Below are 25,224 nucleotides of genomic sequence, written 5' to 3' on the forward strand. Positions count from 1 at the left end.
ATATATTCAAAGCAAAGAAGGTGATTCTTCCCCCCCCCCCCTCAAATGAGTCATTTCAAAGTACTGGTGAGTTTTGTAACAGACATCGGATGACCAAGCCTAAGTTAAATATAGTTACAATTCTGATAACTTCTGTTACAGGTCACAAGGCCCAGCTAAGACTACAGAGAAATGTTCAAATACCATGATAAAAGAAGTCCAAATTAGCATCCAGAAGTGGAAATGTTGGTTGGAATGTTTCAGTCCTGAAGGTTAGCTGGAAAGCTTCCTGTCTTTCCAAAACAGAGGCAGTTGCAAACTGCTTATGGTTTTCCCACATTATATGCAGCACTGATCTCGATTAGTTTTACACCGTAAATGTCAAGAAAGTCTCCTGAGATCAACTGACTCCTGAGTAACTTAATTATATCTCCAGGCCAGTTTTGGTTTTGCATGATCATATTTACTTAGCAATAAATCCCTCATTCTCCAGGTATGCTATATAATTGAATTACTTTTATCTTTTTCCTCTTCTTTTCAAAGCCCTAGTGATTTTTTGGAATCATAAATAAAATTAAAGCAAAAAAGAGTTTCTCAAGAAGCTTTATGATTCGGCAATGGTGCTGAATCCATCAATATTTAATTATACTTTATAAACACCAACAAAGTCAGGTTTCTAACCATCCCAGTCAGCTGCTGAAATATTCACAAGAAAGCAGTAAAAGGATTAAGAAAGAAGTAGGATGAGCTTCATTATCCAAGAATTGTGCTGGGCCTGATCCTCTTTCTTAGCACATGCACAGGATGCCCATAAATCTCCTGAACAGGCTGGGAGGATGCATGCCTCATGGCTGGGGATTTCTGTGGGCTTTAGAAAGAACAGAAACAGCTGAGCTGCTGTAAGGGAACAACTTCCCAGAAAAATACACTGAGAGCCGTTAAACACAGCCCTGAGCTGCATTGTAAGAGAGGAGGGATGCAGAACATGGTCTCAGAGACACAGGAACATTTATTATACACCTGAGAGCCACCAGCCTTCTTGTACGGTCTGCACTGGGTATCAGCTGTCAGGAAACGAGGCTCCGGTCAAAGCTGGAAGCTGAAGCCAGTCACGCAGCTCCACAGCAGAAAAGGAGAGCTGGTAAAGACAAGCTCAGCTGCAACAGAGACGTGGATTTTAACTGGGAACAGTTGGCTGCTTTGGTCTTCAGCAGCTGGAGTGGGGTGAGAAACTCCTAGAAATCTCTGTGTCCCTGAACTGCGGACTTGCATCGTGTATCTATGAACTACTGCGCCTTTCTACAACTCTAAAAAGAGAACATCCTTGCCTGCTGCTGCATAAGCATGTGGTTAGTCATCCTCTTACCCTATAAGGAGTATATAAGCTAAAGCTTGTAAAATACAACTGCTAAGGTGGATACAGTGCTTCTTTTGCCACTAGCAGGTCACTGTGACTTATGGCGATGGCAGCAGCACAGCAATGGGGTGTGCATGTTTTTATCCACTCAGTGAGAACAAGCTAGAAATGTGCAAACAAAATCTAATGCTGCCTCATAAATACAACTGAGTATGCTACAATGAGAAATCAAAAGTGTGTAATAATACAAATACAAACTGCAGCACTTGCAATACTTCCTGCACAATACTGAGGCTATAAGTTTTCCTCCTTAGGGAATGCTCCAATATAAATCTGTGCATACAGTAGAGTTACATCGGTGTCATTTCCATCTCTTGCCAGGACCTGGCTTTCTGCCTGCACTTGGGTTGATGCCTCAGATTTCTCTTGCACCTGGTGAGAGGCAGGAAGATTATAACATCTTCACTGAGTATTCACAACAGCCTCTGCAAGTTTTCCAGGGAGATGACTGGAGAATGTTAATTCTTTGATTCATCCCAAAACTCAACAAGGTATGAAACATCAGTGTGAAACAGCAAAAGCAGCAATACAACACCTGCGTTTCCCCATGCCTAAGCTTCAAGTGAGCCAAAACCTGTTAATTGCTTCGCCTCTGCTCTTGAAAACAGCAAATGCTACGAATGCCTGTGCACCTCCATGCAACAGTGAGATGAGCAATGCCCACTGCCCACTCTGTGATAAAGTGAAACTAAAGAACATGAAATAGTTCACTGAAACAAGCCTGAAACGAAACAAACCTGAACAAGAATAAATCTCCAGGTCCTTCTCTGCAATGTAAACTGGTAAACAGAGCATGAACAGGCTCTAGAAGAATCTCAGGGTGTCTGGAAGCGTCGCTAATATGTGCTTTAGATCCAGCAGCTGTGGTCTGAGTTTGAAGAAACAGAAATCTCATACATACCTTGGTCAGCTCTTGGGCATTTGCCAGATTGTCAACAGCGATAGCCAAGAAGACATTCAGGAGCGTATCTTTTGGGGAGTAGCTAAGGAAAAAATCTTCACACAGCAGATACAGTAAACTGTTCCCTTCTGCTGCCACTACCTGTCTTTCCCCATTTACAATCATCATTTATTATGGATTGACCCCTTGCACCACTGCTTTGTCTTCATTTCTAACTCACCCCCTTTTGCTGGGAGCCAGCTCTGCGGCACAGCAGGTGCTGGACACCCATTTGTCTCCTCCCCAGCACACATCCGTGGTGAGGATACACACACGTGCTGAGCAGATGGGCTGTGCAGCGCCATAGGTGCGACCGGCATGGGACTACAATGGTGATCCTAGAGACACAACAGCCCCTGTTTTTTCATTCCAGAAAATCCACACCTACGCTCCTGCCCATACACACACACACACAGAGGGATTAATCTTCATTTTTCCCTCTTGTTTAAAAGGACAACTGGTACAGCTCCTGGAAATCAGTAATTTTAAAGCCAACATTTGCATAATATAAACATATAGCTATATAAAGGCATTGGGCGCCACGAAAAAGTTAAGCTGAGGTCACTGCTGCATTACATACTGGTGGGAGGAAGCTATCATGACTTATCACACTGAAGTCGATATGACAATTAGACCACCACGGACATCCTCCATCCTGAATGCTGCAGCATCACGCAGAGCACAGCTACAGAAGAGCCTGTTAGCAGGACACCCAGCCTGAGCTAATGAGCTCTGCCAGGAAACGGGCCGTTAGTCCAGGCCAAATTGCATGTAGCCCAGCTAAAAAACCACCAGTGCCCACGTTAGCCTGGGTCTCTCTGCAGAGCACTGCATTATATCACTAAGACATAGCATTTCCCTATAATTATTTATTCATATTTTATTTTCATTTTTCCACTTAATGATTTCAGCTATTACTTGTCCCTTCATATATTTTATTGTTGTTATTCCAGATACGTGTCTGCACAACAACCCCAAAACAATTGTAAATCAGATACCTTTGCATATGAGAGGAGAGCAAGCAAAGCAAAACCAAGTCTAAACTACTCTCCAAGAAGAAAATGCATTTTGCTTTTGCACATTACCTTGTGACAGAAGAGTCACTCACTCCATAGCTGTGTAAAGGTATGATTGCTCCTCTAAATATGAAAAGTTGACCTCATGAGTATTTACTCTCTGGAGATTCACAAAGGCTTTAACAGCAATGTGCCTCTACTGTGTTTGTATTGCACTGTCCTCACCAGAGCCAAATATGGGTCTAGGACCAGATGCAGGTCCCCATAAGCTGAGTGAAATGACTGCAGCAGCTTTAGGCAGCTAATTAACCCAACAGAAAATAACTGGACGTGTCCCCTGTTCTGGTCTGTGGGTTGGAAGCAACACTGAAAGCTGTGCCGCAGCGAAGGCAGGACTGAGGGACAAGGGCGGCGTGCTGGGGGGAGCCAGGCAGTCGCTCCAGCGAGGGGAGGAGAGGTGAGGCGTGAGCTCCCAGGGTGCTGGGAAACCTGCAACGAGATTTTGGGAAACCTTGGCCTCAGTGCCCCTCTGACTGCTTTCCATTTCTCAGAAGGATGCCTGGAGGAAGCATCTGAGGTTTCTCTATAAATGGAGGAGCCAGGAGCGGTGCAAGGCTGATTCATCGGCTGCAGTTGTCTCTGCCGAGCAGGAGTGTGCCAGAAATCCTTGCTCCAGCAGCCTCTGGGCAGCACACTGGCTGCGGGTGCTGCTGGCTGGGCAGCCGTCACCCCACCTTGGCACGGCTTGAGGACACTTCCCAGGGCAGCCAGGGACCAAAGTTGGCCCAAACAACCAGCTCAAGGCCTCTTTGCTTTCCCTCTCAATAGCTTTCACCAAATATAATTCAGACAAGACTTCAGAACCAGATGCTCATGTCTCTAATTCCCATTGGGATGAGTGTCTCCAGAGCCTGAATGCCCATCAAAACCGGAGCCTCTGCTTGTGACAATGGAAAGCAGGAGTTGTATTTAATCTCTTAGGATGCATCTGCATCCAGACTCCCAAACCCCGCAGGGGATGAGACACAGAACCCAGGGGTTTCTCCAGGCAAAGGCCAGGTTATCCATCAGGTTTTCTCCATGTCATGTAACAGGGGATGGAGGGTTTTATCATGTGAAGATGATTCCTCTGGGACAGACAGATGTTTGAAATGTGATGCCCATCAATTGCTCCTTCCTCTGTTCCACCAGGACAGCGAGGAGCGAGGGGCAGGAACACCTCAATTCCACTGAACCCAGCAGATAAAGAACAAGAAAAAGGGAAAGATGGTGTGGAAACTATCACCTCCCTGCCATGCTGAAGTCAGAGTTCAATCAACTTTTCATCTGCAAAGATACTAATTTCCCCATTTCCTTTTAACCGATGGTTGGCAAGAGGGGGCTGTCACTTGTGGGCTGGGGGTGCAGGCAGGGAGGCTGAGGCACCACTGCCCACAGCACCGCCGGGGTGCCGGCCGGTGCCGGCTGTTTGGGTTTCTTCCTCTGGGGTGCTTTCAACACATTGGTAATGCTTCCTAGCCTCCTGCTCTGGAAATAAATGTCTCGATAATAAAACTGTCTTCCTACCCCTGCCTCCTACACACATATGCTGAAAATGTCGTGTGTAACATAATCAACCACTGGAAATATAATTAATTTTTTTTTTTAACAGATCAGGCTGTTTTGATTCATCTCCAAGCAGACACAATCTGGCAGACTTGGGTGTTTCTGCCCCAAAAAAGGTCCCTCAGCCCTTTCTGCAGAGCTCCAAATATCACCTGAACTCCAGCCTCTGGTCCAGGCTGTGTAACCTGGGCAGACCCACGGACCTCGCTGACCAGTTGAGCCAGCGGCCGGTACCAAGTATGGCTCTCCTGCATGGCAGCTAAGGGCAAGGGGAAAGGCAGCATGCTCCAGGCATTTGCTGCTTTTCATTTCAGGCTCCTCTGAAGTTTTTCATGGGTTTTTTTCTTTTTTTTTCCTCAACAGATGCATCAATTTATCAATTAACCGGATAACAATGAATACAGGCATGGTGTAATTTCCTAGAAAATGCGCCAAATCCTGCTGTTACTCTAATCATACTACTTTCATTAAACCATTTCAGAGGCGGAGGTCTGGCTCCACACAGACTCTCTGGAACTGGAAACGTAACGTGAGAGACTTCTGACTTACAAAAACAAAGTTTCTGGATCTTCTCCTTGCAATAGTCCCTTGAAAAAGTAAATGGATTCAAAGAAACAACTCAGCTGCAGTAAGAAGCAGCGGAAGCAGGCAACCACCCACCTTTCTTCTTCATGAAAAAGAACAGTCACAATGCCCCAAGCAACTCTGGGAGAAGAAAGGAGTCCCTCGTGTTTAAAAAGAGCAGGTTTTGCAAGCTGACCCAAAATCGCCAATGCCAATTCTCTTAACAAGATTTGATCTAGTCTGCCTAAACTCTTAAAAATGGACTCACCAAATGCCAACATTCAAAACCTGAAAGTAAAACCCATCCCAGCAGAGGAACCAAAGTGCCCTTTGCTGATCAGCATCCAGAAGGGCTTAGACTGATTTCAACGGTAGTGATATAAGAAAATAAAAACAAAAAGTCCCACTTAAGAAATTCAGCTGCAGTGAACTGTGGGGAAGCCAAAGTGTGGAGAGGGCTGGTGGCAAATCCACACTTGACAAATGAAAAAAATCCAATGCATAAAAAGTACATTTTTAAAGCTTTTTGGAGGGAGTTCTGTAAGGCAGAGGGGGGGAGATCTTTGTGAAGTCCCAAGTTAGAGCAGAAAAGACAGTTCACATTAATCCATAATTAACCTAATCAACAACTTGTACTGCTCGCTATAGGGTGTCCTTCTGGCATTTGCTGGGCTGTGGGACTCTCCTTGGGAAGGTGAACCCGAGGCTCAGACACGTACCTCGCCCTGTAAACCCACCTGTCCTTAACATTCCTGGGGCACTGCAGCACCATTGACATTAATGAGTATTTTACTTCCCGCAAAAGTGCAGGACTGTTGTTTTCTGGCAAACGAAACTTTATTTTCAGATGTTGCTGGTTATATTTTAACAGTTAATAACAACTTAAGTCCCTGGTAAGTCATACAGTTCAGAGTTCATACAGTCATACAGTTTCCCTCAGAGATAAATGACTGCCTGCTGCTGCTTGCTCTCAGCATCAAAACTGTAGCTAGTGAAAAGCAGGGGTAGCACTGACCTTACTGAAATACTGTTTGAAATATCAGCGCAAGCATTAGTGGGCTTACTGCTGCAATTCCCACGGAAAAGATTTAACCCCTCATCATCCACCACACACTCCAGCTTCAGTTCTCCCCTCCTGCCCATGGTGTTTAAAGCAAACAGGTCCCTGTACGATGCAGAAGGGCTCTTACAAGCTCTCTGTGAAAGCAGCTGATGCTCTTAGACTAAGTTTCTACAGATACAACCTGGGCCAGGTCTCTGATTGTCCAACAGGGGTGTATATCTCCATAGAAATTAATAGATTTCCTTCAGGTTTATAACTCTGATCACTAGAAGCTGGTGAAAGAATTCTTCTAGGGCACTGTAAAAGGGTTTCTGAGTATTGTTACTGTTTGTCAGCCAGCTCTGCCCTCTCTCTGTACTTTGTCCTCACAGAAACTCACCTGCAGTGAACTCATCCCCATCTGCAGGACTCATGGAGAATTAAAGAATCACACCTGACATATCCTCTTGCTAAAGGCACAGGTAGTGCCCTGAGGAGCGCTCTGGCTGTGCTAAAGCTGTGCCACCAGCATGCAACTGCGGGCAAAGGGGATGAGGGAGGCACTGGAGATGGTGCCGGTGAAGCAGCCAGCAAAGCTACCACCTGGCTCCCCTCGGCAGCAGGACAGCAAAAGGGAAAGCAAGACAGCTGCTCTCTGCCAGGGTGATGTTTGGGGAGAATGTGGTTAAGGTTTCGACTCGCCACTCTGCCAGGGCAAGCAGAGGCAAATACCAAATTCATGGCAGCGGCAGTAGGTGAACCAGGTCCTTATTCCCTCCCCTTGAACAACCCCTGCTCTTTTCCTTTTAATGAAAGCTAAAGGACGGGCCTTGTCCTTGAATTAAAGGTGCAAGAAGGGAATTTATATCCTGTTCCTCAAAAATGCTGGACCTTAGCTGCTCTAAGGTCAAAAGTCTCTCTCAGCCCTGCTGTCAGGCCTGATTATAGCTTAATCTCATTTTCAAATGCCAGGCCCTGAAGATTTAGAGATATCCCTCCCGCCCTCCCCGCTTCCATTGACCCAATTTTCCAAAGCCTCGTGTTTCTGGAAGGGGACATGTTCCCCGCCACGAGGCGGATGTCTGAGCATAGCTGCCGAGCCAGCTCGGGTGTCACGGCTGCTCTGGCTCTGACAGTGCATGTTAATGGGATAAATCCTGCAGAGACACACTTGTGTGACAAGCACATTTCGCACGCTGCCTGCTCCACTCTGCCCTGTCTCAGTTCCTCGTTCTAATGGGAAGATTTCAGGCAAAGCAGAGGGCCAGAGCACTGCCGCGCAGTCCATGGGTGTTGACGTCCCATCTCTTGTCATCTTGGCCCCCAGCGGAAGGGGGTCTATGTCTATAACGTTGTCATAGCACAAGTACTGCCCCACACATACCCTTCCCTTTCTCCTAGGTACCCAGCCAAAGCCGTCAGCCCAAACAGGACTCCTAGGAAAAGATGAATGCTGGGACTGTAACTAGGAAGAAGGTTCGCACTGCTGGGGAACCCTCCAGAGAGCTCTCAAGCAGAGCGGCAATGCTCAGCGTTATTATCCCTATTTTACAGAACAAACAAACCAGCTGGGCTGCTTCACATATGGAACAGTTTCTAAGTTTCCATTTTTAAGGATGCTCTGTTTGACTCCACACAGCTTGTCGCTGCAGCCAGCAAGCATCTCACACCAACAGTTTTGTCCCTAGTTAATGTGAGCAATGCTACACAACATCAGCCCATCAGCAGCCTCCATCATGAAGCAGGGACAGAGCCATCACAGCTACGATGCTCTGCTGGCTCTCCTAATCGCACCCAGCTGTTAGATGGGAGAATCTCTTTGCTCATTTCTGTAAGAAATACAGTCTCCCTTTCCAAATCCCAGCTCCATGTGACTGCTACGTTCTTGCCTCCTCAGACCTCTCTGGGGACATAACACACATCAGAGTGCTGTCCCAGCAGACACCCTGGGCCATTCTGGGGGGATACAGGCTTCCAGTTGCCTATTGCCCTCAAGAGATTTTCATGACTAAGCAGAGTAAAACATCGCCAGAGACTTCATGCATCAGGTCTTGGAACATGATCGCATACTCCCAGAGCCCAAACCCCAAGATCTGGACTTAAGTTTTAAGCATTATGTGGATACAAGACAATTGCAAGCACTTGGAATCGCGTAGCTGGTTAAGCTGTCGTGTAGACAAAGGTACCAAGAAACTGAAGACTGATCTATGCACTGAACCAATTTCAACTGTTTCTTCCCCTGGCCTAGTGCAAACTGCATGTAAAAATATTCAAGGTACAGAGGTCCTGCTCTGGCTTGACTTCAATCATTATCCCCACAACATAAATTAACTCATAACAGGACATTCTTAAGGTAAAACACAAAAATTAAAATGAACGAAGCCCATGTCCACATTGCCATCAGAAAAGCGACACCAACATGGACAAATTGCCCACGCCTCTTGCCCCGGATGCTGTAAGGAGCAAAGTTATAGCAACAATTTGGTTTTAAAAAGCGTAAGTGAGGGTGTGAGAATTTAAACAAAACTAGATATTTCTAGCACCCCAGGAAGGGTGCGTGGCACACTGTGCCACCAACACAAGGCAATGTGTAAGGATACAGTTACCAAACAACGTCAGGACGATGAAGTAAATGGAGGAGAACATCCCCGAGCGGACACCACCCTGCGACTCTATCCCGTGGTACATCACCGCGTTCCAGTCTTCCCCTGTCAGGATCTGCACAGTGAAATTCAAGAGAGAAGAAGAAAGGATGGCTCAAAGGAAAGACAAAGTAGGTAAGGTCTGCAGGAGCTAGGCTGCTTGATGCAATCTAGGACTGGTCTCTGGGGTAAAATGGATGAGCACGTTAGTGTGGCAGACTGCAGTGTGGGACAACAACCCCCCGGCCCTGGACGGTCTCACTCTGGGCTGGATGCAGCTTTCTCCTCTGGCATGGGCTGAGGAGGAGTGAGGACCACTGGTGAGGTAGGACCCTTGCCCCATTCCTGCCTTCTCTTGGTTACGTGCCTGCTGCCCACCTCCGGCCGTAGGCTCCCATGCGGAGGCAGTAAAAGCCATGTTCCAACACTTCACCCTCAGCAAAACTTCTCCCCCCTCTCCATTTTTAAGTCAAGCAGACATACCAGGTTTCAACAGCTCCATGCACAGCATTTCCCACAAACTCTGAATTCTAAGCCCAGTGCCCTGAGTGGGACGTCTGCCAGCTTCAGCTCCTTCCACTCACTTCATACAGAAAGGGTTTGCTCAGCTCTCCCCCAGCCCACACACACTATCCAGACTGACTGACCGTGTAACAGGAGAAACATTGCAACCCCCTTCCACTCTTCCTCTGTCCCTCGGGGCTGCAGACAGCTTTGCTGCACCTGGTGCGTGTGTGGATGTTACTCCAAATGCCAAGCACTGGGCAGCACAACCCCTGCAAAGTTTGCCAGGGGGCTGCACCACCACGGGTTCTTCTCCAGGTTTCCTGCTTGCCAAGGCCACAAGGACCCTCAGCCACCCAAATGGCCACAAACCACAACCCACCCCCCCCACAAAAAAAAAAACAAAAAACTGAGCAGAAGCAATAACCAAATGCGTATGAGTGAGGACAGATGTCCTTGTACAGAGGCGAGCACAACTGCAGCCTGGCTCTGCAGAGCTGTCCTGGCTGCAGGCTCTGGATACTGACCTGAGGCTAATTAGCAAACACATGAATAATAGAAAAACTAATCATAATAAGTGAAAACACCTAACACTCAAATAAGCCTTGTCATGCTAGATACTAATTTTGCACCAGTCTGAATTACCGGCCATTCCTGTTCTTCACCAATGACTCACACAGCAACATTTTGGGCAGATCAGCACTTCATCTGCCTGCCATGGCAGAGTTGAACAATAGTTACTGTTAGTACATTAAAACATGCCCACTGGGATGTGGAGCTCAAATTCCTAAACAGGAAGTTATCTTTGTGTTTCTCAGAAGGAAAAAAAAAAAAAAAAAAAGCAAGCCCAAAGCATGATGTATGTTGTAGTAACCAAGTCCCATGTGCATACAGTATGCTCAAAATGATTGCAAATTCCAGGCTAGTCATCAGCTCCTGATAGAAATTTTCTTGCTGCAGGGTTGGTGCTGACGACAGCAATAGGTTAAGAGCAAGTATAGACACAAGGACATACAGTGCATACACAAGCTTGTTTCCTAAATGCAGAATCTGGTCTCAGATAATTCAGAGACCAGGATTCAAAGCCCAAGCCTAACCCACACCATTGGAATTACTCTGGATTTACACCAGAGAATATGAACCAGGGCATTGGGCTTTCAATTCTGTGACTCAAGTACGCAAAACACTGTTCACAAGCTTGCATTCACATCACTTCGATGAATTCACAACTGTTCCTGCTTTCAGGGAATAACCATAAAGTGATTTCTGTTGACTCAAACATTCGTGGAAAGGGAAACTGGTGGGAACACTTCTATGCCCTGCAGAAGACCAGGGGTCACAGGTATCACAAATTACAGGCTGCACGTAAACAAGTCCAGCAGGCTGGGGTCTGGGTTTGAAAATCCAACTGGATTATTTTCGGAAGTGGAACAAAAACTTAAAGGAAAAAAAATTGGTTCATGGAACTTTTGCGGAGAGGTAAATGGTCTAAACTCACCAGCCTGCCTGTGCAGAGCTGAGGATGCTCTCTGATGCCCTGGCAAGAGAACAAACACTTTGACCTGGTGTCCTTCCCACTGTTTGTGCTGTCACCCATCAGCTGGAGGAATTACTTAAGCAGTTGGGTAGCAGCCCTCAAGGAGCAGAGCACATGCAGTAAAAAATAAAAGTCTTTCTGCTCTATAAAGTCTCTGTGCATGGATGCTATAACAACTTCTTGCTACAGGAGACAAAAGGACAGCATTGCAGGGGGAGGGGAGCAAGCAAAGAGGACTTTGGAATAAGCTGAAGCCCAAATATTTTGTTTTTCCCCGGGGCCAAAACTGCTTTTGGCTGCCCCAAATGAACATTTTGTCCAGTGCAGCTCAGCATTTAATACTTAGGCTTGGCTGAGGAGCCATCAGGTGATAGAATAAAAACAGCTTTCAAGAGCTGTTGTGAAATCTTAATGGACTAATGAGCACATTAACAGTGGGAGACACTCGGGTGCTGGGGATCAGTACTGCAGAATTTCAAAGGGCTGTCCTGAAAGTGAGATGCTTTCCTGAAGAAGGGCCTGAGTAAATGCAAAATCACGTCAGCTCAGTGTCATATCTCGCAGGCAGGTCAGCGAGGGCAGCCAGCACACGGACATCAAACCGAAGCCAGCTCTGCTTCCCAAGCCTCGCAGGCGCCCATCAGCAGAGCTGAGGTTCAGTCCCATCCTGCCACTGTGACTCCTCATCTCCTCCAGCTGTCACCAGTGCTCTGCGGCTTAGTAGCCAGCAGCGTGTAATTATTTACGGAGCAGCTCTCAGGGAGCAGAGCATGTAAGGTTAACAGAGATCTTTTTGCTTTATAGAGTCTCTGCCCTTATGGATGTTGTAAATGCTTCCAGCTCAATGACTGCTGGAATAGGGAGATGCAGCTATCTATTTTTCACATGTATATACATATATATGAATATATCTAGTTCATGTTTGTATTTTGTATATACACAGCTTGGCATTCAGCTCACAAAGACTTTCTTGGGAGCTAGGAGCTGGAGAAAAGCACGTGATGCTCTTCAAAGGGAATTTAGGGACAGCAGGGCTCAGTTGCACCCAATGCTGAGTTCAGCCAGCTGCCAGGCAGACAAAATATTTCCTGGGAGTTGCATGACAGAGGACCATGACCCAGCCAGGTCTGCTGAAATAAAATGGGCTAAGGCAGGCTGCAAAAGACTTTGTTTAGGACTGCTTCTTAAACAAAGAATCTCCAAAGGGGTTAGGGACTAACAGGGTGTATCTGGCTTTATTATATTTGTTCAACACATCAAATGCATTCACTGAATGCTGCTCATTAGACCAGCAACCAGACGAGCGTGCTAGCTTGCCTGAGTTTATGGGAGACGAGGTTAGAAAAGGATCCAAAGCCCGGATTGAAGTAATGTTGACATGATATTTGAAATTCAGGGGAGGAGGGGGATGGACTGGGAGCAGAGGTTATTGAAATGCCTCTGCAAGGCTGCACTGAGTTAATTCAGTGCTGATGGTTTTTTTCTGGTTTTAATTCATAGCTCTGATGTTCTACACAAATGTCATAAAACCAACAGTGTTTTCCTTCATCCCGCAGCCACTATATTACAGGGGTATTTATCTCAGGAATAGAAAGGGAATATTTCAGCTAAGTATTCTCAAGAGATAGCTATAGTCCCAGAGCAAAATAACATAAAAATTTCCAGATGCTCATATCCGGAGCGTGACTTGGGTTTGGTTCCGGCTTCATGGCAATACCTTTACGTTTCTGTAAGCCCTTCCTTTGATGAGTACTAAAATACTATGCAAATATTAATCTACCATGATTTGCAATATCCTGAGAGGTAAGTACTACTGAACCTGCTTCACATCTGGAGAGAAGCAATACCCATATGAAGCTGCTTATGCAGAGGTCACAAGACACATTTTCTTTTAGGCTCTTTTTCTGTTTTAATCAAAAAATTGTCATCAACTCAATTTTTTATATCCTTTTTGGGATGGGACACTGAAATACATAATCCAAGCCTCGCTGAGATCTAGTCAGATCTGGGGTCAAGTCTCAGCTCCAGCCCACATCAACAATTTGTGTAGGACAACGCTATAAATGCAGGGTGGTCTTCCACAGACCTCTGAGTGTTACCTGCACACGGAGCAGGGTGCAGCATCCCCAGCTCTCTACTGAAACACCTGAAATAACTGTTTAAAAAAGGCATGCAGAGAACAGCTGCAAAATGAGGCTCTTAAATCTGAGCATTGCATCTGCCAGAACTGCGACTTCTTCCTGCCATCACACGAACTTGCCCAAGGCTGATGCCTCTTTCTGTGCTCCCCCATTGACTGTAATTCTTATCCACCATTATCTTATCTTGAGCTATTACCATGCAAAATGCTACATTATTTCCTTACTGCCTGGAGCTAGCTCAGGCCTCTCTCCTCATTAAATTACGGCAACCACAGGAGAAAGTGAAACAGGTCAACCACACACAGTCGCTGTCTGGGATTTCTGACAGGACCATTTATGCAGCGGGCACATGCAAGTGCTGCCATTGCAGCGTGCAGCCCCAGGCAGGGGCCTCAGGAGAAGAGAGCCTGGGCACACACAGCCTTTAAGCTCGGCACAGAAATGTCTATCTCATCAATATTTTCTTTCCTAGCAAAAAATCTTTTGTTCCAGTTTTCCTTAATTCCATAGCATTGATTTTTAATGATGCATTAATTGGTCAGTGCGGCAAAATACATGAGAAGGAAGGACTTCCCCTTTCCTAAATTCCACAGATTTTTCAGGACCTCTTTGCTCCCCATAAACAGGAAGAGATGCCCAGGAATTTATCTTCTAATGCTCACTCAGGACAAGGGATAGCTTTACCTGGAATACTGTGAGGATGGCAGCAGGGAAGGTATCGAAATTTGTGGTCGGTGTTTCATCTTGAAAATTGAATCTAGAGAGAAGGAAGAAATAAAAACAAGAGCAGTAAGGGACAAGCAACTCTCCTGCATTCTCGTAATACCCTGTAACCCAAGTCAGAGAGCAACATTTGTTCCACCTGGCAATAACACCTCGAGCAACCACAGCGGGCAACAAAGCATCTCTGAGAAGATGTTTAACAGAACTATCAGCAGAAACTCAATTTTATTCCTGGAGACAATTCTGATACTTTGAAATTCATTTTCATCCACAATTAAAACGAACAATCAAAATCTCAAAGGCTTTTTGTGGAACAAACCATTCCAAGAAGTTGTTGTTCTCAAGTGTAAAAGTCAAAATTGAAATTGCCCTCTTAGTAGGTAATTTAATTTTAATTTTTTTAAGATAAAATAGTTGTTCATTAAAAAAAAAGTTATTTCATTTCAAAAATTATACTGGAGTTTGAATGGTGATATTGTGATAGTTCTTTTCATCACAACTGGCATTTCTTAGTGAAAAAAAAAATCAGATTCAACAGAACTATGTTTTCCAGCAGAAAAATATTCCAAGTGAAAAAAAAAAAATCCTGTTGCTCTGGCTTCCAGAGAAAAAATTTGCCTTTCCCCTCACAGTAGAAAAAGTGCTGTCGCCCTCAGTCTTCTTTCAGAGGTCTGGGTGTATATGGGGACAACGGAATGACATAGGAGCTGTGAAAGTAACTAGTAACTAGAAAGAATTCTAGTAACTAGAAAGAATTCAGCTCCAGGAAAAACGCCAGAACAGGAACTATCCTCCTATAAACCAGAGATCACAGCTCAGAAGCCCAGAAAGACTGACATCTGCACCCACAATGTGAATATTTTGAGCCCTGTGGCCCCTCTCCCCCTTGGGTATTGCTTTCAGATTACCCCTGAAAAGACAATGATTAATTAGACTTACTGTCCTCCAAAGAGCTGCATCCCCAGCAAAGCAAACACCACAATGAACAGGAACAGCAGGAAGAGCAAACTGATGATGGACTTCATGGAGTTCAGCAAGGAGACCACCAGATTCCTCAGGGAATTCCAGTACCTGTGTTGGAGGTCAGAGCAGCCAAGAGATAACGTTAGCAGGAGAAGAGCCTTCGGTGAGAAACTAATACGATCTATTTTCTTATGAAAAAAAAAAGGAAAGGAATGGCAGGGAATATCAGCATCTTTAAACTCCCCTCTATGATTGGAGAATACAGCTCACTGAGGGGCAAAACCTCTTGCAGCATCTCAAGGGCAGAGACGGTCACCTCAGTGCATGTGTACCCATGCAGAGCAGTCATCTGCAGCGAAAGTGTTCGGTTTAATTTCTTAGTAACCCCTTTCCTGGTAGAGATTTCGACCTTCCTGCATCTTCTCATCCAGCATGAGCAGGGGTCTCAAAAACAGGGACGTATCAACGTTATCAAAGTGAGACTGAATGTGGGGATGGTGAACCCCTCCCTTCGTAAGACACGAATCAGGAATGAACAGCTCATTTCCACCAGGACGTCTTTGCAGTGTGTCCTTCCAACTTATCAAATGCCAGCATCCACAAGTGGACTTAAACTCCCGCATGTTTAAACAGTTCTGTAGACGTTTAACACACTCATTCATGCACAGCGATGCCTTCAGTGTGGGGCAACTCAGCCACATGGTTTAAGCATCCAGGACTGAGCAACTGCCGCGGAGGATGAAAACGAACCTGGGACATTAACTCCAACACGGCAAGAGGGAATAGCTTAGCCCGAATGCTGACTGACACATCCAAGTCACAGCTCTCCAGACACTGAACTTAGTTTGCTTTTATCTCTCCCGTCCCCTGAGACAGCTTCTGGCACACTTGCGGGTGCAGGCAGGCACATCGAGTGACGGCGTGCTGGGGACGGTGCGCAGAAACAGCTCTCTTTCCCGGCTTTATTGCCCTGCTGAGAACAGGCAGGGAGCATTTATATTAGGAAAACTAATGAATCAGAAAATGCAGAAAGAGCTATTAAGCAGAGGAGCTCTTTGACAATCTCCTTTTGGACAGACAGGCATGCGGAACAATGGGACTGGAGTAGGCAGTAGGAAATGAGTGATTTAGAGCCATTTCACATGTCCTCTGTTAAAAGTTTTGAGTCTAGACCATAGAGGGAAATTTTTCTCTCTTTTTCTCCATGGACTTCTCTCGTTCCCACCGCCTGGTGCTGGGAGCTGCCATCCAGAGGTCACTCTCTGCAGCAGCATGCTCCACCACCCTGCCCTGTGTGTCCTCCAGCTGCAGTTTTGGGGACAGATCCATGCGCTGAGCTCCTTCCTGCAGTGCAGCTGTGGGTATCCAGCAGAAGGAAGCCCATGGATTTGTCTGATCTCCCGCCAGGGAGAGAAGCTCAGAGCTTGAGTCACAAGAGCAGAAATGCCATCCTTTCTCTGTGTCTTCATTTTCCTCCTCTTCCTTCCTCCAGGTGTAGCTGGGAGGACTGAACCACCCCACGTTTCTCTGTGCTGAGGATGATACAGGCACATCCACCCCAGGAGAAGCAGGCTCTTGCACTCCCATTGCACCCATTCCAAGGAAAGTTATGTCCATAATACAGTGACAGAGGTTTCAGGAGAAACTTTGGTCTCTTGGGAGAATATCTTCAATTGAAAAAGTTGCAACCAAACCTACTCAGGGTTAGCCCCTAAACAAAAGGGGCTGAGCTGCTCTCCTTGGAGGAGGAAGGTTTGCTGATCACATGGCTCTCCTCTGCTTGACACAATGGCTTCAGGCAAAATCTGCCACAAGCAAGGGGTTCGCACCTCGCAGTTAACACAGCCAGACACAAAATACGTGTGGAGGCTCTGTCTCGTCCTGGAATAGCTCACCACCATACCCTGCCTGACTACAGAGCGGCAGGATATAATGAGCACTTGCATTTCTACAGATGCCAGTCCCCATTCAGTTCTGTCATGACAAAGAGGAAAACATGCAAAGCCATTTTCTCCTTGCCCTCCTCACTGAGTTTTAGCCCCTGTTAGGCTGCGTCCCCTCATAGTGCATCCTGTTGTCACCTTTCAGGCCACCTGTAATTTAACTTTTTAACTATCATATCACCCTGCCATCTGCAGTCACACTGATTTGGGACATATGAATCAAAAGGTCTAATACCATCCATTATTCAAAGCAGGTGGACTGCAAATGGCTTCTATTAAACACAGAGGCAAAAAAAAAAACCCAGGGCAAGGAGCTTCAGAGAAAAATTGCTATGAAAGAGATGGAAAAAGTGAAAAAAATGAAAACTACTGAGGATCAGGGTGTTTTCACAGTAAAGACTGTAATGAGAGCGGGTGGGCAGCAATCTGTGCCTGGTGCCATCGCTTTGGTCGCTCTCCGTGAGTTATGCTAGGACTGAGCTGAGCAGCTCAGGCACTGGGATAATGTGGCTCAGCACAGCTGAGATCCCCCCATGTGAGCTGAGGGGGACCTGGCTTCTGGTAACACAATATCATATCAGGTGAAAAATCCACATAATTAGGTCAAGGGAACTTCAGCATCAGTGGGGTGAGAATTTCACTTGCTGTCCTGAGAAGGGGGAGAGTACTCGGCTTGCTCCATGATTTGCTTTGTCAAGTTAAATCTCAGGCTTCATCCCTTTATTATATATCGGCTAAAATTCTGACTAGTCAAAATTTGCAAAAAGTTCATTTTAACTTGCAAAAATGTCCAGAATTCTTAAAAAGTACAACAGGCAATCAAATACACTAAATCTCAGTAGCTCTGGATAAAATTAACTGCTGAAAATTAATGGCTATGAATTTGCTACAAAACCTGGAGTTTTCCATAAATAAGACTAGTGCAAATGTAGACTGAGAGATATTTTTGGGGCAGGCACCCACCTCTTTTGCTGGACATTTACAGAACTTAATGTTTCCAACCCCTTTGTCCCACAGTACAACAAATGGCACAGTATCACACACGAATCTTGGATCTGCATAATGATTAGCAAATATAAATTAGCAAACCCTACAAAGCTAGCAAAACCCATGTGTTTGAATAGCTGCAAAACTAGCTGGTTACTTCAAATGACCATTTTGTTCAAGTGTGACAACATACGCTTTATCTATTTAGGGTGGTTGGGTTTTTTTGGAGGGAGGTGCTATTCCTCCTTTTGTTACTTCAGGCCAAGAACAAGTAAGAGAGTGATGGAAAGAGGGGAGATCTGAGGAGGTAATGGTGTAAAATGGTGTAAAAAAAAAAAAAAAAAAAGGTGGAAAACAACAGCAGGAGCACCCAAACATGTAATCAATTTCCACACTACAATTTTTAAATCCTGCAGAAATTGCTCAAGATGGATTTATAAACCACACAGTAGCTCCTCGCTAATGCCAGCACACGTTAATGCAATGCCTGAACATGAAAACAACTGAAAAGCAGTGGCAAGCCAACTCTAGTGAAAATTCAGCTTCACAGGCTCAACAATGAAAACCTCAGACATTCCCAGACCAGACACAGCACAGGCAGCAGCACCACACTTCATATTTGTGTCAACACTGTGGTTCAGGCACCAGGATTTAGTATCCAGCAATAACCAGGGTAGCTCAGTTTACCAGTTCCTAAATACTTAAGGAACTATCACCAGATCAGCAGCAGATAAGGGCAGTGGGCAGTTGGTGGGGCTTAGAAAGTAAATAAGAAACTTTTTTCTCTTACCACAAGAAATAAGGGATCACCTCATGAGATTTTTGTTTTAAGCAAACTTAAAAATAAAGAAAAGAAGGATGCTCTCATGCAGCCCATCACGACACTATGGAGCCCTCTGCCCAAGGGTAGACAAACCTGTACACAAGGCTGGGGAAAGGGCTGTTAAAAGTCCTTGTGGATGCAAATTTTGGCTCAGGAACTCCCTAAACTTTTGACTACCAGAAACCCAGATTGCCCTGCCAAGGGAAGAGCAATTCTGCATCTGCAATTTTCTTCCATTCCCCAACCCACTAGAGCCAGTGCAGACATAGGATGTTAGGACAGACAAGACCTTTGTGCCAGCTAGTACAGGGGGTTTGGGGGATTTATTTTTGGTTTCTTGGTGGGTTTTTTGGGGGGTTGGGGGTTTTTGGTTTTTTGGTTTTGTTTTTGTTGGGGTTTTTTGTTTGTTTATTTGTTTTTTACAGGTGTGGAAAGCCCTACTACTTGCTGTGGCGCTGGTGATACAGGTTTCATATGGTACTAAAGTCTCATGTGAGAGGAAAGGGAGCTGGACTTACTTTGTTACTTTGAAAATCCTCAGCAGTCGAAGAGCTCTCAATACGCTGATGCCGAATGAGGTACCCGGTTTCACTGCAGCCCAAATAACTTCAAATATACTTCCCACGATGACCTGCAAGAAGAGTCCATTTTACACAAGGCCAAATTTCTGCTTAGTTCTTTGTGGTGCTGCTAGAGACGCTGAGGAGAGAACAAGAATCAGAGCTTGGGTTGTGATGGTTCTCTTATGGAGCCTTCAGCAAAATCATGAATTAGCCAACAGCACTAAAAAACCTTGTTCCAACTTTCTGCAGTCCAGTCTAAAAAAGGGCAAAACCTAGAAGCAGGACAGATACATATGGAATCACAGATAGGAACTTGTTGCTTTCTTCTCTAGCAAGCAAACTACCTATATAAAATAACCTTTATTGAAGGACACTGTAATTTTTTTTTTCCTCTACACTGGCTCAACTACAAATGCCAACACTTTATTTTCCCACCCCATGCAGCCGGTCAGTCCAGCCTGCAGAGATGCAAGGGGACGCTGCCTCATCCTCCCCTTCCATCAGAAGCACCAAAAGGCTTCACCCACAGCACTGCACAACAGCGAAGCATTAGCTCTGGGCAAGATGTACCAGAAACTTCTGGCAACTGAGAGTCTTTAGGAGACCAATTAAGATAATAGCTATTAAGAGATCCTGCAAAGTCTCTAGCATGCACATCCAATTGTCTGCCAGGCCCTCAGCTTAAGTTATTGAAAAAATTGTCCCCAGTCAAGGTGGTTTTTTAACTCTTGTTTTGTCTGATTGTTTGTTTCAAGGCTGGCAGAGAATTAACTTCAAGTGATAAAGAAATCTTCTCTTCAATCCTTTATTACAAAAAGGAGAAAATAGTAATGGGTTAAGCACAACTGGAAAGGGCAATTATATCAACACAGATTCCTGCATGGTTAATAAGAGAAGACAGGCATTTCGCTGCCAATTACTGTTATTACTTGCATTAACCTAACATTTCAGAGCTCCCATGGACCGTGGTCCCCAGTTGCGTGAAGCACACCATAAACACATTATCACCGGACCCCAGCGAGCAGCTTGCTTGTGTTGTGAAAGGGAGTGTTAATGGGAAGTCAGGGCCAGCAGAGCTGTGTCTGAGTACCTGAGCAGTGCTGGGAGACTCAGCAGCTCAGAAACCCCCTTCATAAACAGAAACCTGGATGTCTTCTGAAAAACACAGCATTGCTTGCAGCTGCTCTGCAAGAAATGCTGTACCCTGAGCTTCAAGAAAATGTAGTGGGAAAGGGAGATATACAACAGTTGCTCATCCAGTTGCTCCCATCACAGAAAGAAGGAACTAAAATTTCTCTCCCACAGTCTATCACTCTTGGGAATCCCTCATGAATCAGCAAAAACCTTTCCTTAGACCCTCCACATGTAACAGTGATAATTAATTTTCCTGGCATCTCAACATGGCCTCTTGGGAGTTGTTTCACATGAGACCCCACTGGACTGTTTCTCCCAAGACTGATGCTCCGATTTGTTGTTTCACTTTTTGCATTTGAACAGTTTCATCTTAATGGTTTGTCAAACTAAACTGACTACAGATCTGTGTGATATTCCAGTGGGGGTGAAGTAGCTGAATTAATTCTGGGGGCTGGAAGGTGGGTGAGGAGGAAGAAACATAGCTAGAAGTAGGATCCCAGTGGATTCTCTAAAGGAGGAATAATTAGAAACAGATCAACAGCTTTACCTCCTGGGAAACACTCGGCAAAGCTTATTGCCAGTGCCACACTCACCACAGCATGACACAAAGCAGAGAGACCCAGTAGGTTTATCTCTTACTTAATGCAAGCTCCTAAATCACCTGTCCATGACTATCACAAGTACAAGCTCTTCTTATTGTGGAAGAAGCATCTTGGATACAAGAATCCGTGGAAATTGGCAGCCAGCGTGGGGGCAAGCTGGCTGCAGTTCAGAGCCTACTTAATCCATTGGTGAAGGACATTGATGCAGTGTCTGTCACTAGACAATGCAAACAAGGCAATGATACCCTAAAAAGTCTAACTAGGCAATATTGCTTGGCTGCCAAATGTCTTTGACTCAGCTTACAGAAGCTGGGGTCTTTAGGCATGCACTGAATTTAATGAAAGCTGGGTGTCAGCCCCCTTGTATTCTGTGGGCATACTCTTCATTCCAGCCTTTGCAGAACATCTTGTGGTACAGTTAGACTTTTCCATGTGTCGGCTGCCTTCAGTTGAGGGGAGCCTCTCTGCCCCTCGGATTAGGCACCAACTCTGAATGTGCAGAAATCCAGTTATCTTACATTATCTGTGTTATTTGTGCTCTGCTGTTCTCTCATGACAGCTAGAGTCTGTGCATTATCTTTGGGCTATGCAGCCAGAAAGAGTGGCAGAATGCATTTCACTGCTCTGAGCCACCAGCGGCTGCGATGGACACCCCAGAGAGGAGAGCCCCACACTTGGTGCAGCCTGATGCAACACCTCAGTCTGTTGGACACAGGTGATTCTTGGGCTGGCTGGTTTAATCTCAAAGTTTATTTAGCTCTGAGCTTTCCTTCTGACACTACCAAAAAGAGGAGAAGTTGGCTTTAGCTGTACTCCTGGATTTAGGAGTGATCACTTACCAAAGGTAAAAATACCTCCTCCTACCTTGTGGGAGCAGTGCTGAAGCAGGGATTTTAGCCCCATCAGGGAGAAGAATCACCCACAGCATTTTGGCCGATAAAGACTAGAAACAACAGACTAAATCTTGGAGACAAGGGCTAGACAACGGGTACAACGAACTGAATGTTTTCCCCTTGCCCGTGGCTGCATCATAAGCTTCATATCTGCTTTGTTAAAGAAACCTTACAGATTGATTCCCGCTCTGGGATGCAGTGCTCAGCCCATACTAAAGATAAAAGAAGCTGAGTTAACCTCTGTGAGGACAGATTAGAGCCTAGTAGCTTTTAATGAACAAATTAACATCTGCATGCAACATTCTTTGTTAGATGGAGTCAAAACTGGCCCACTATTGGCACATTAAAGCTATAGTTTTAGCACGAAGGGGAAAGCCTGTACAATAAAAGGATGTGAGTTATTGCCTTTCTGTCACCTAATCACGTGTTTAGACTTCTACTTCTGGGCACTCATGTCTGAAAAGAGCTGCCTATGTATCTTGAGGTAAAGGCCATTAAATGGATGGTAGGGGAGATAAGCAATAAGACGTGTGAGGTTTTTGTCTTTCAATCCCCTCATTTAAATGGGAGAGAGAATCTCTTAGTAATCAGAGCATTTACTGTTGCTGATGCTGCGAACACCCTGTATCTCACCGAGGAAATGAAATCCCCAGCTGTCACATTTCTTCAAGAAGGATGATAACTAGGGGAAGCTTAATGTGTTTCATTGCAGCTAATTTATACAATGACTACTCCCCGCAGAAGACACGCTTACAGCACCATTTCCCGTGGATTCCCATACTCAGCCTTAAATGCCCAACCCCGTTCAATAATGGGAGAGCCACACACTTCATCCACACAGCTGAAGCCTACTCACCCCAAAGTCAAAGCAGTTGAATGAAGAGTGGAAGTAATTCCTTGGCCCCAGTCCATACATCTTCAAAGACATCTCAGTAAGGAACAGACCCAGAAAAACAAACTCTGCAAAATCTGGAAACAGGAAGAGAGATTAAATTAGTCCACAAGACCTTGGTAGGAAGATCTCTTCATGTGGGGAACAATGGCAATTTTTCACAACACAGACTGCCTCCTGCCAGAAAAAAATCCCTTTGCAATGGCAAACAAGACCCGGAGGACAGTTTCACATAATTATTTCTAGATGCACGAGTCGTATTCAGCCTTCAAGAACTGTGAAGGCAATGTTTCATGTGTACTGTGGGAAGGTTGGTATGAGCGTTAAATAATATTCTCATCGCCTTTGTAAAGGAATTTCAAAAGAAAGCTCTGGATCTAATATTTCTAAAGGTCTAATTGTTAATTGCAAAGATAATGTTTTGCAAATGTATGTTTGGGACTTTCATACCTACACGAGATGGGCACTTTTGGGAGCAGGGTGTAAGCTTTTGTAACATCCTCTCATGATAAAAATACCTTCAAGACCAACAAAAGTGCTGCCTCTGAGAGCTCATATTCAGAGGTGTTGTGTCTACTGTTAGCACATAGCCACATTTATTTTTATTATGCCTGTATAACCATATAATTATGGAAGAGCAAGTTCTGTTTCCTTCTGCTTCACATATCACAGGCAAATAGGCTGTGAAGCTTTTGATGGGAAAATTTATCACCTATGATGAAACAAAGGGCAGAACAAACATAGCTGGAGACTTCAATTTCCAGATCAAGTTTTTAGGACTTGAAGCTACAGAAAACACTGCCTTTGGCATTTTGAGTCATGCAAGTTTAGATCTGGAGGCCAATGAGCAACAGAAACAATGGAATGTTAAAAACAAACACAAAAAGGGCAAAAACCCTCTACACTACCAAAACAAACCAAAGAACATAAGGCAAACCTCTCCCTCTAGAGAAAAGATGAGGAAAAGAATCAAACTTCAAAGGGTGGAGATTAATCACATTGCTTAGCACGCTACAGAAGGTTCTCAGATGCTGTAGCAGAGCAGATGCTACAGGAAAGTCATCTTCTGTAATTTCAGTTTTACGATTCCAGGAATGATAAAGACAAGATGGTGCCAAACTTTTCTCAAAAGTGCACATGGACAGACAAGGGGCAACAGGTACAAGTTGCAACAGGGAATACTTCAGCTACATAATCTTGAATCCCAGGTGCTTTGTACACCTCCTACAATATGTGTCTTCAGCTAACGAGTGTGGGGAAAGAGAGAGGAGGGAACAAGGGTCCTTTTAAACTGTGTGGCTTTCCCTCCATTCACTGCCTTGCACATTCATATTGAGGGAGCGCAGTTGGCCCAGGTCCATCTCGCATTGCTGCTTGTCTCTTGAAATTGCTTGAAAAATACAGCTTCAATTATCAAAAAATAAAAAGGAGTTTTAAATTTTAAATGAAAGACAGTCATGAAATATCATGGGCATAATGTTAACTGAAATCCAGGAAGCATTAACTAGATGAGAAAGGTTTTATTAACACTTTAGCGAGGAGCCTACAAAGACACTTCTGCCAACATTTGCAATAGGGAAGGAAATACAGGAGGGTATTAATTACACCATGTAACCTACTCTCCTTGAAAATAAGAGCAATATCATTAAGGGAGACTATCAAGGGCAAAGCATTCACATTTGAGGAATAAGATGACAAAGTATGAGGTCTGCAGACTTCTCAGCCTTTTTCTTACCCAGAGGTAGGCTCCATCCACTGGATCTCAGTGCTTAGGGGAAGGCATGGTCACATGAAGGAGCAGCACACCTCCATCTCCCTTTGAGCTTGGAACTTGCTAGGAGAAGCATGTTCACACCTGCACCATGCTACAACTTTTCTCTCCTTTCTGACATCAGACACAACAGCTCAGTGAGCAAACAGTTGTTTCCAACACAAGGGATCCCAGAGTAGGGAGTTATCCACAGTTACACTGGCAATCCATCTGACTATACGAGTGCAGAGGGTGTGAGGAAGGGACCAGGTGAACTAATGTCAGGCACAAAATGAGATGGCTGACAAGTCCAATAATATAAAAATACAGAATTTTTAAAAAACATGTGTTCAGTGGTATTGAATTTCCTTGCACATAATTAAAAAGATCGCAATTGTGAAGTAGTAAGAATGTTAAAATCCTTAATCATTAACAGCTGGCCCTGTAAATCAGAAGCTTAAACTAGCTTCCAGGCCAGATCCTGAACTTCCATTCTGCACCCTACATACTTTGGAAATGGTAAGAAACAGAAGGCAAAACTCCCCCAATAAAGCAAATGCATCT

The 25,224-nt window shown here is 44.9% G+C and overlaps 1 protein-coding gene across 1 annotated transcript in view; it reads right to left on the minus strand.

Annotated features, from left to right (window-relative positions):
* Positions 1-25,224, minus strand: part of CACNA1B (calcium voltage-gated channel subunit alpha1 B) — a 298,173-nt gene that overhangs the window by 100,200 nt on the left and 172,749 nt on the right. The window contains exons 13-18 of the mRNA XM_072882927.1: positions 22,875-22,987; positions 19,345-19,457; positions 15,050-15,181; positions 14,072-14,144; positions 9,164-9,281; positions 2,298-2,365 (exon numbers count right to left, since the gene is read on the minus strand). Of these exons, the coding sequence (XP_072739028.1) occupies positions 2,298-2,365; positions 9,164-9,281; positions 14,072-14,144; positions 15,050-15,181; positions 19,345-19,457; positions 22,875-22,987 (617 nt within the window). The remainder of the gene's footprint in view (positions 1-2,297; positions 2,366-9,163; positions 9,282-14,071; positions 14,145-15,049; positions 15,182-19,344; positions 19,458-22,874; positions 22,988-25,224) is intronic.

This window comes from Ciconia boyciana, chromosome 18 (genome assembly GCF_034638445.1).
Source record: "Ciconia boyciana chromosome 18, ASM3463844v1, whole genome shotgun sequence".
NCBI classification, from domain to species: domain Eukaryota; kingdom Metazoa; phylum Chordata; class Aves; order Ciconiiformes; family Ciconiidae; genus Ciconia; species Ciconia boyciana.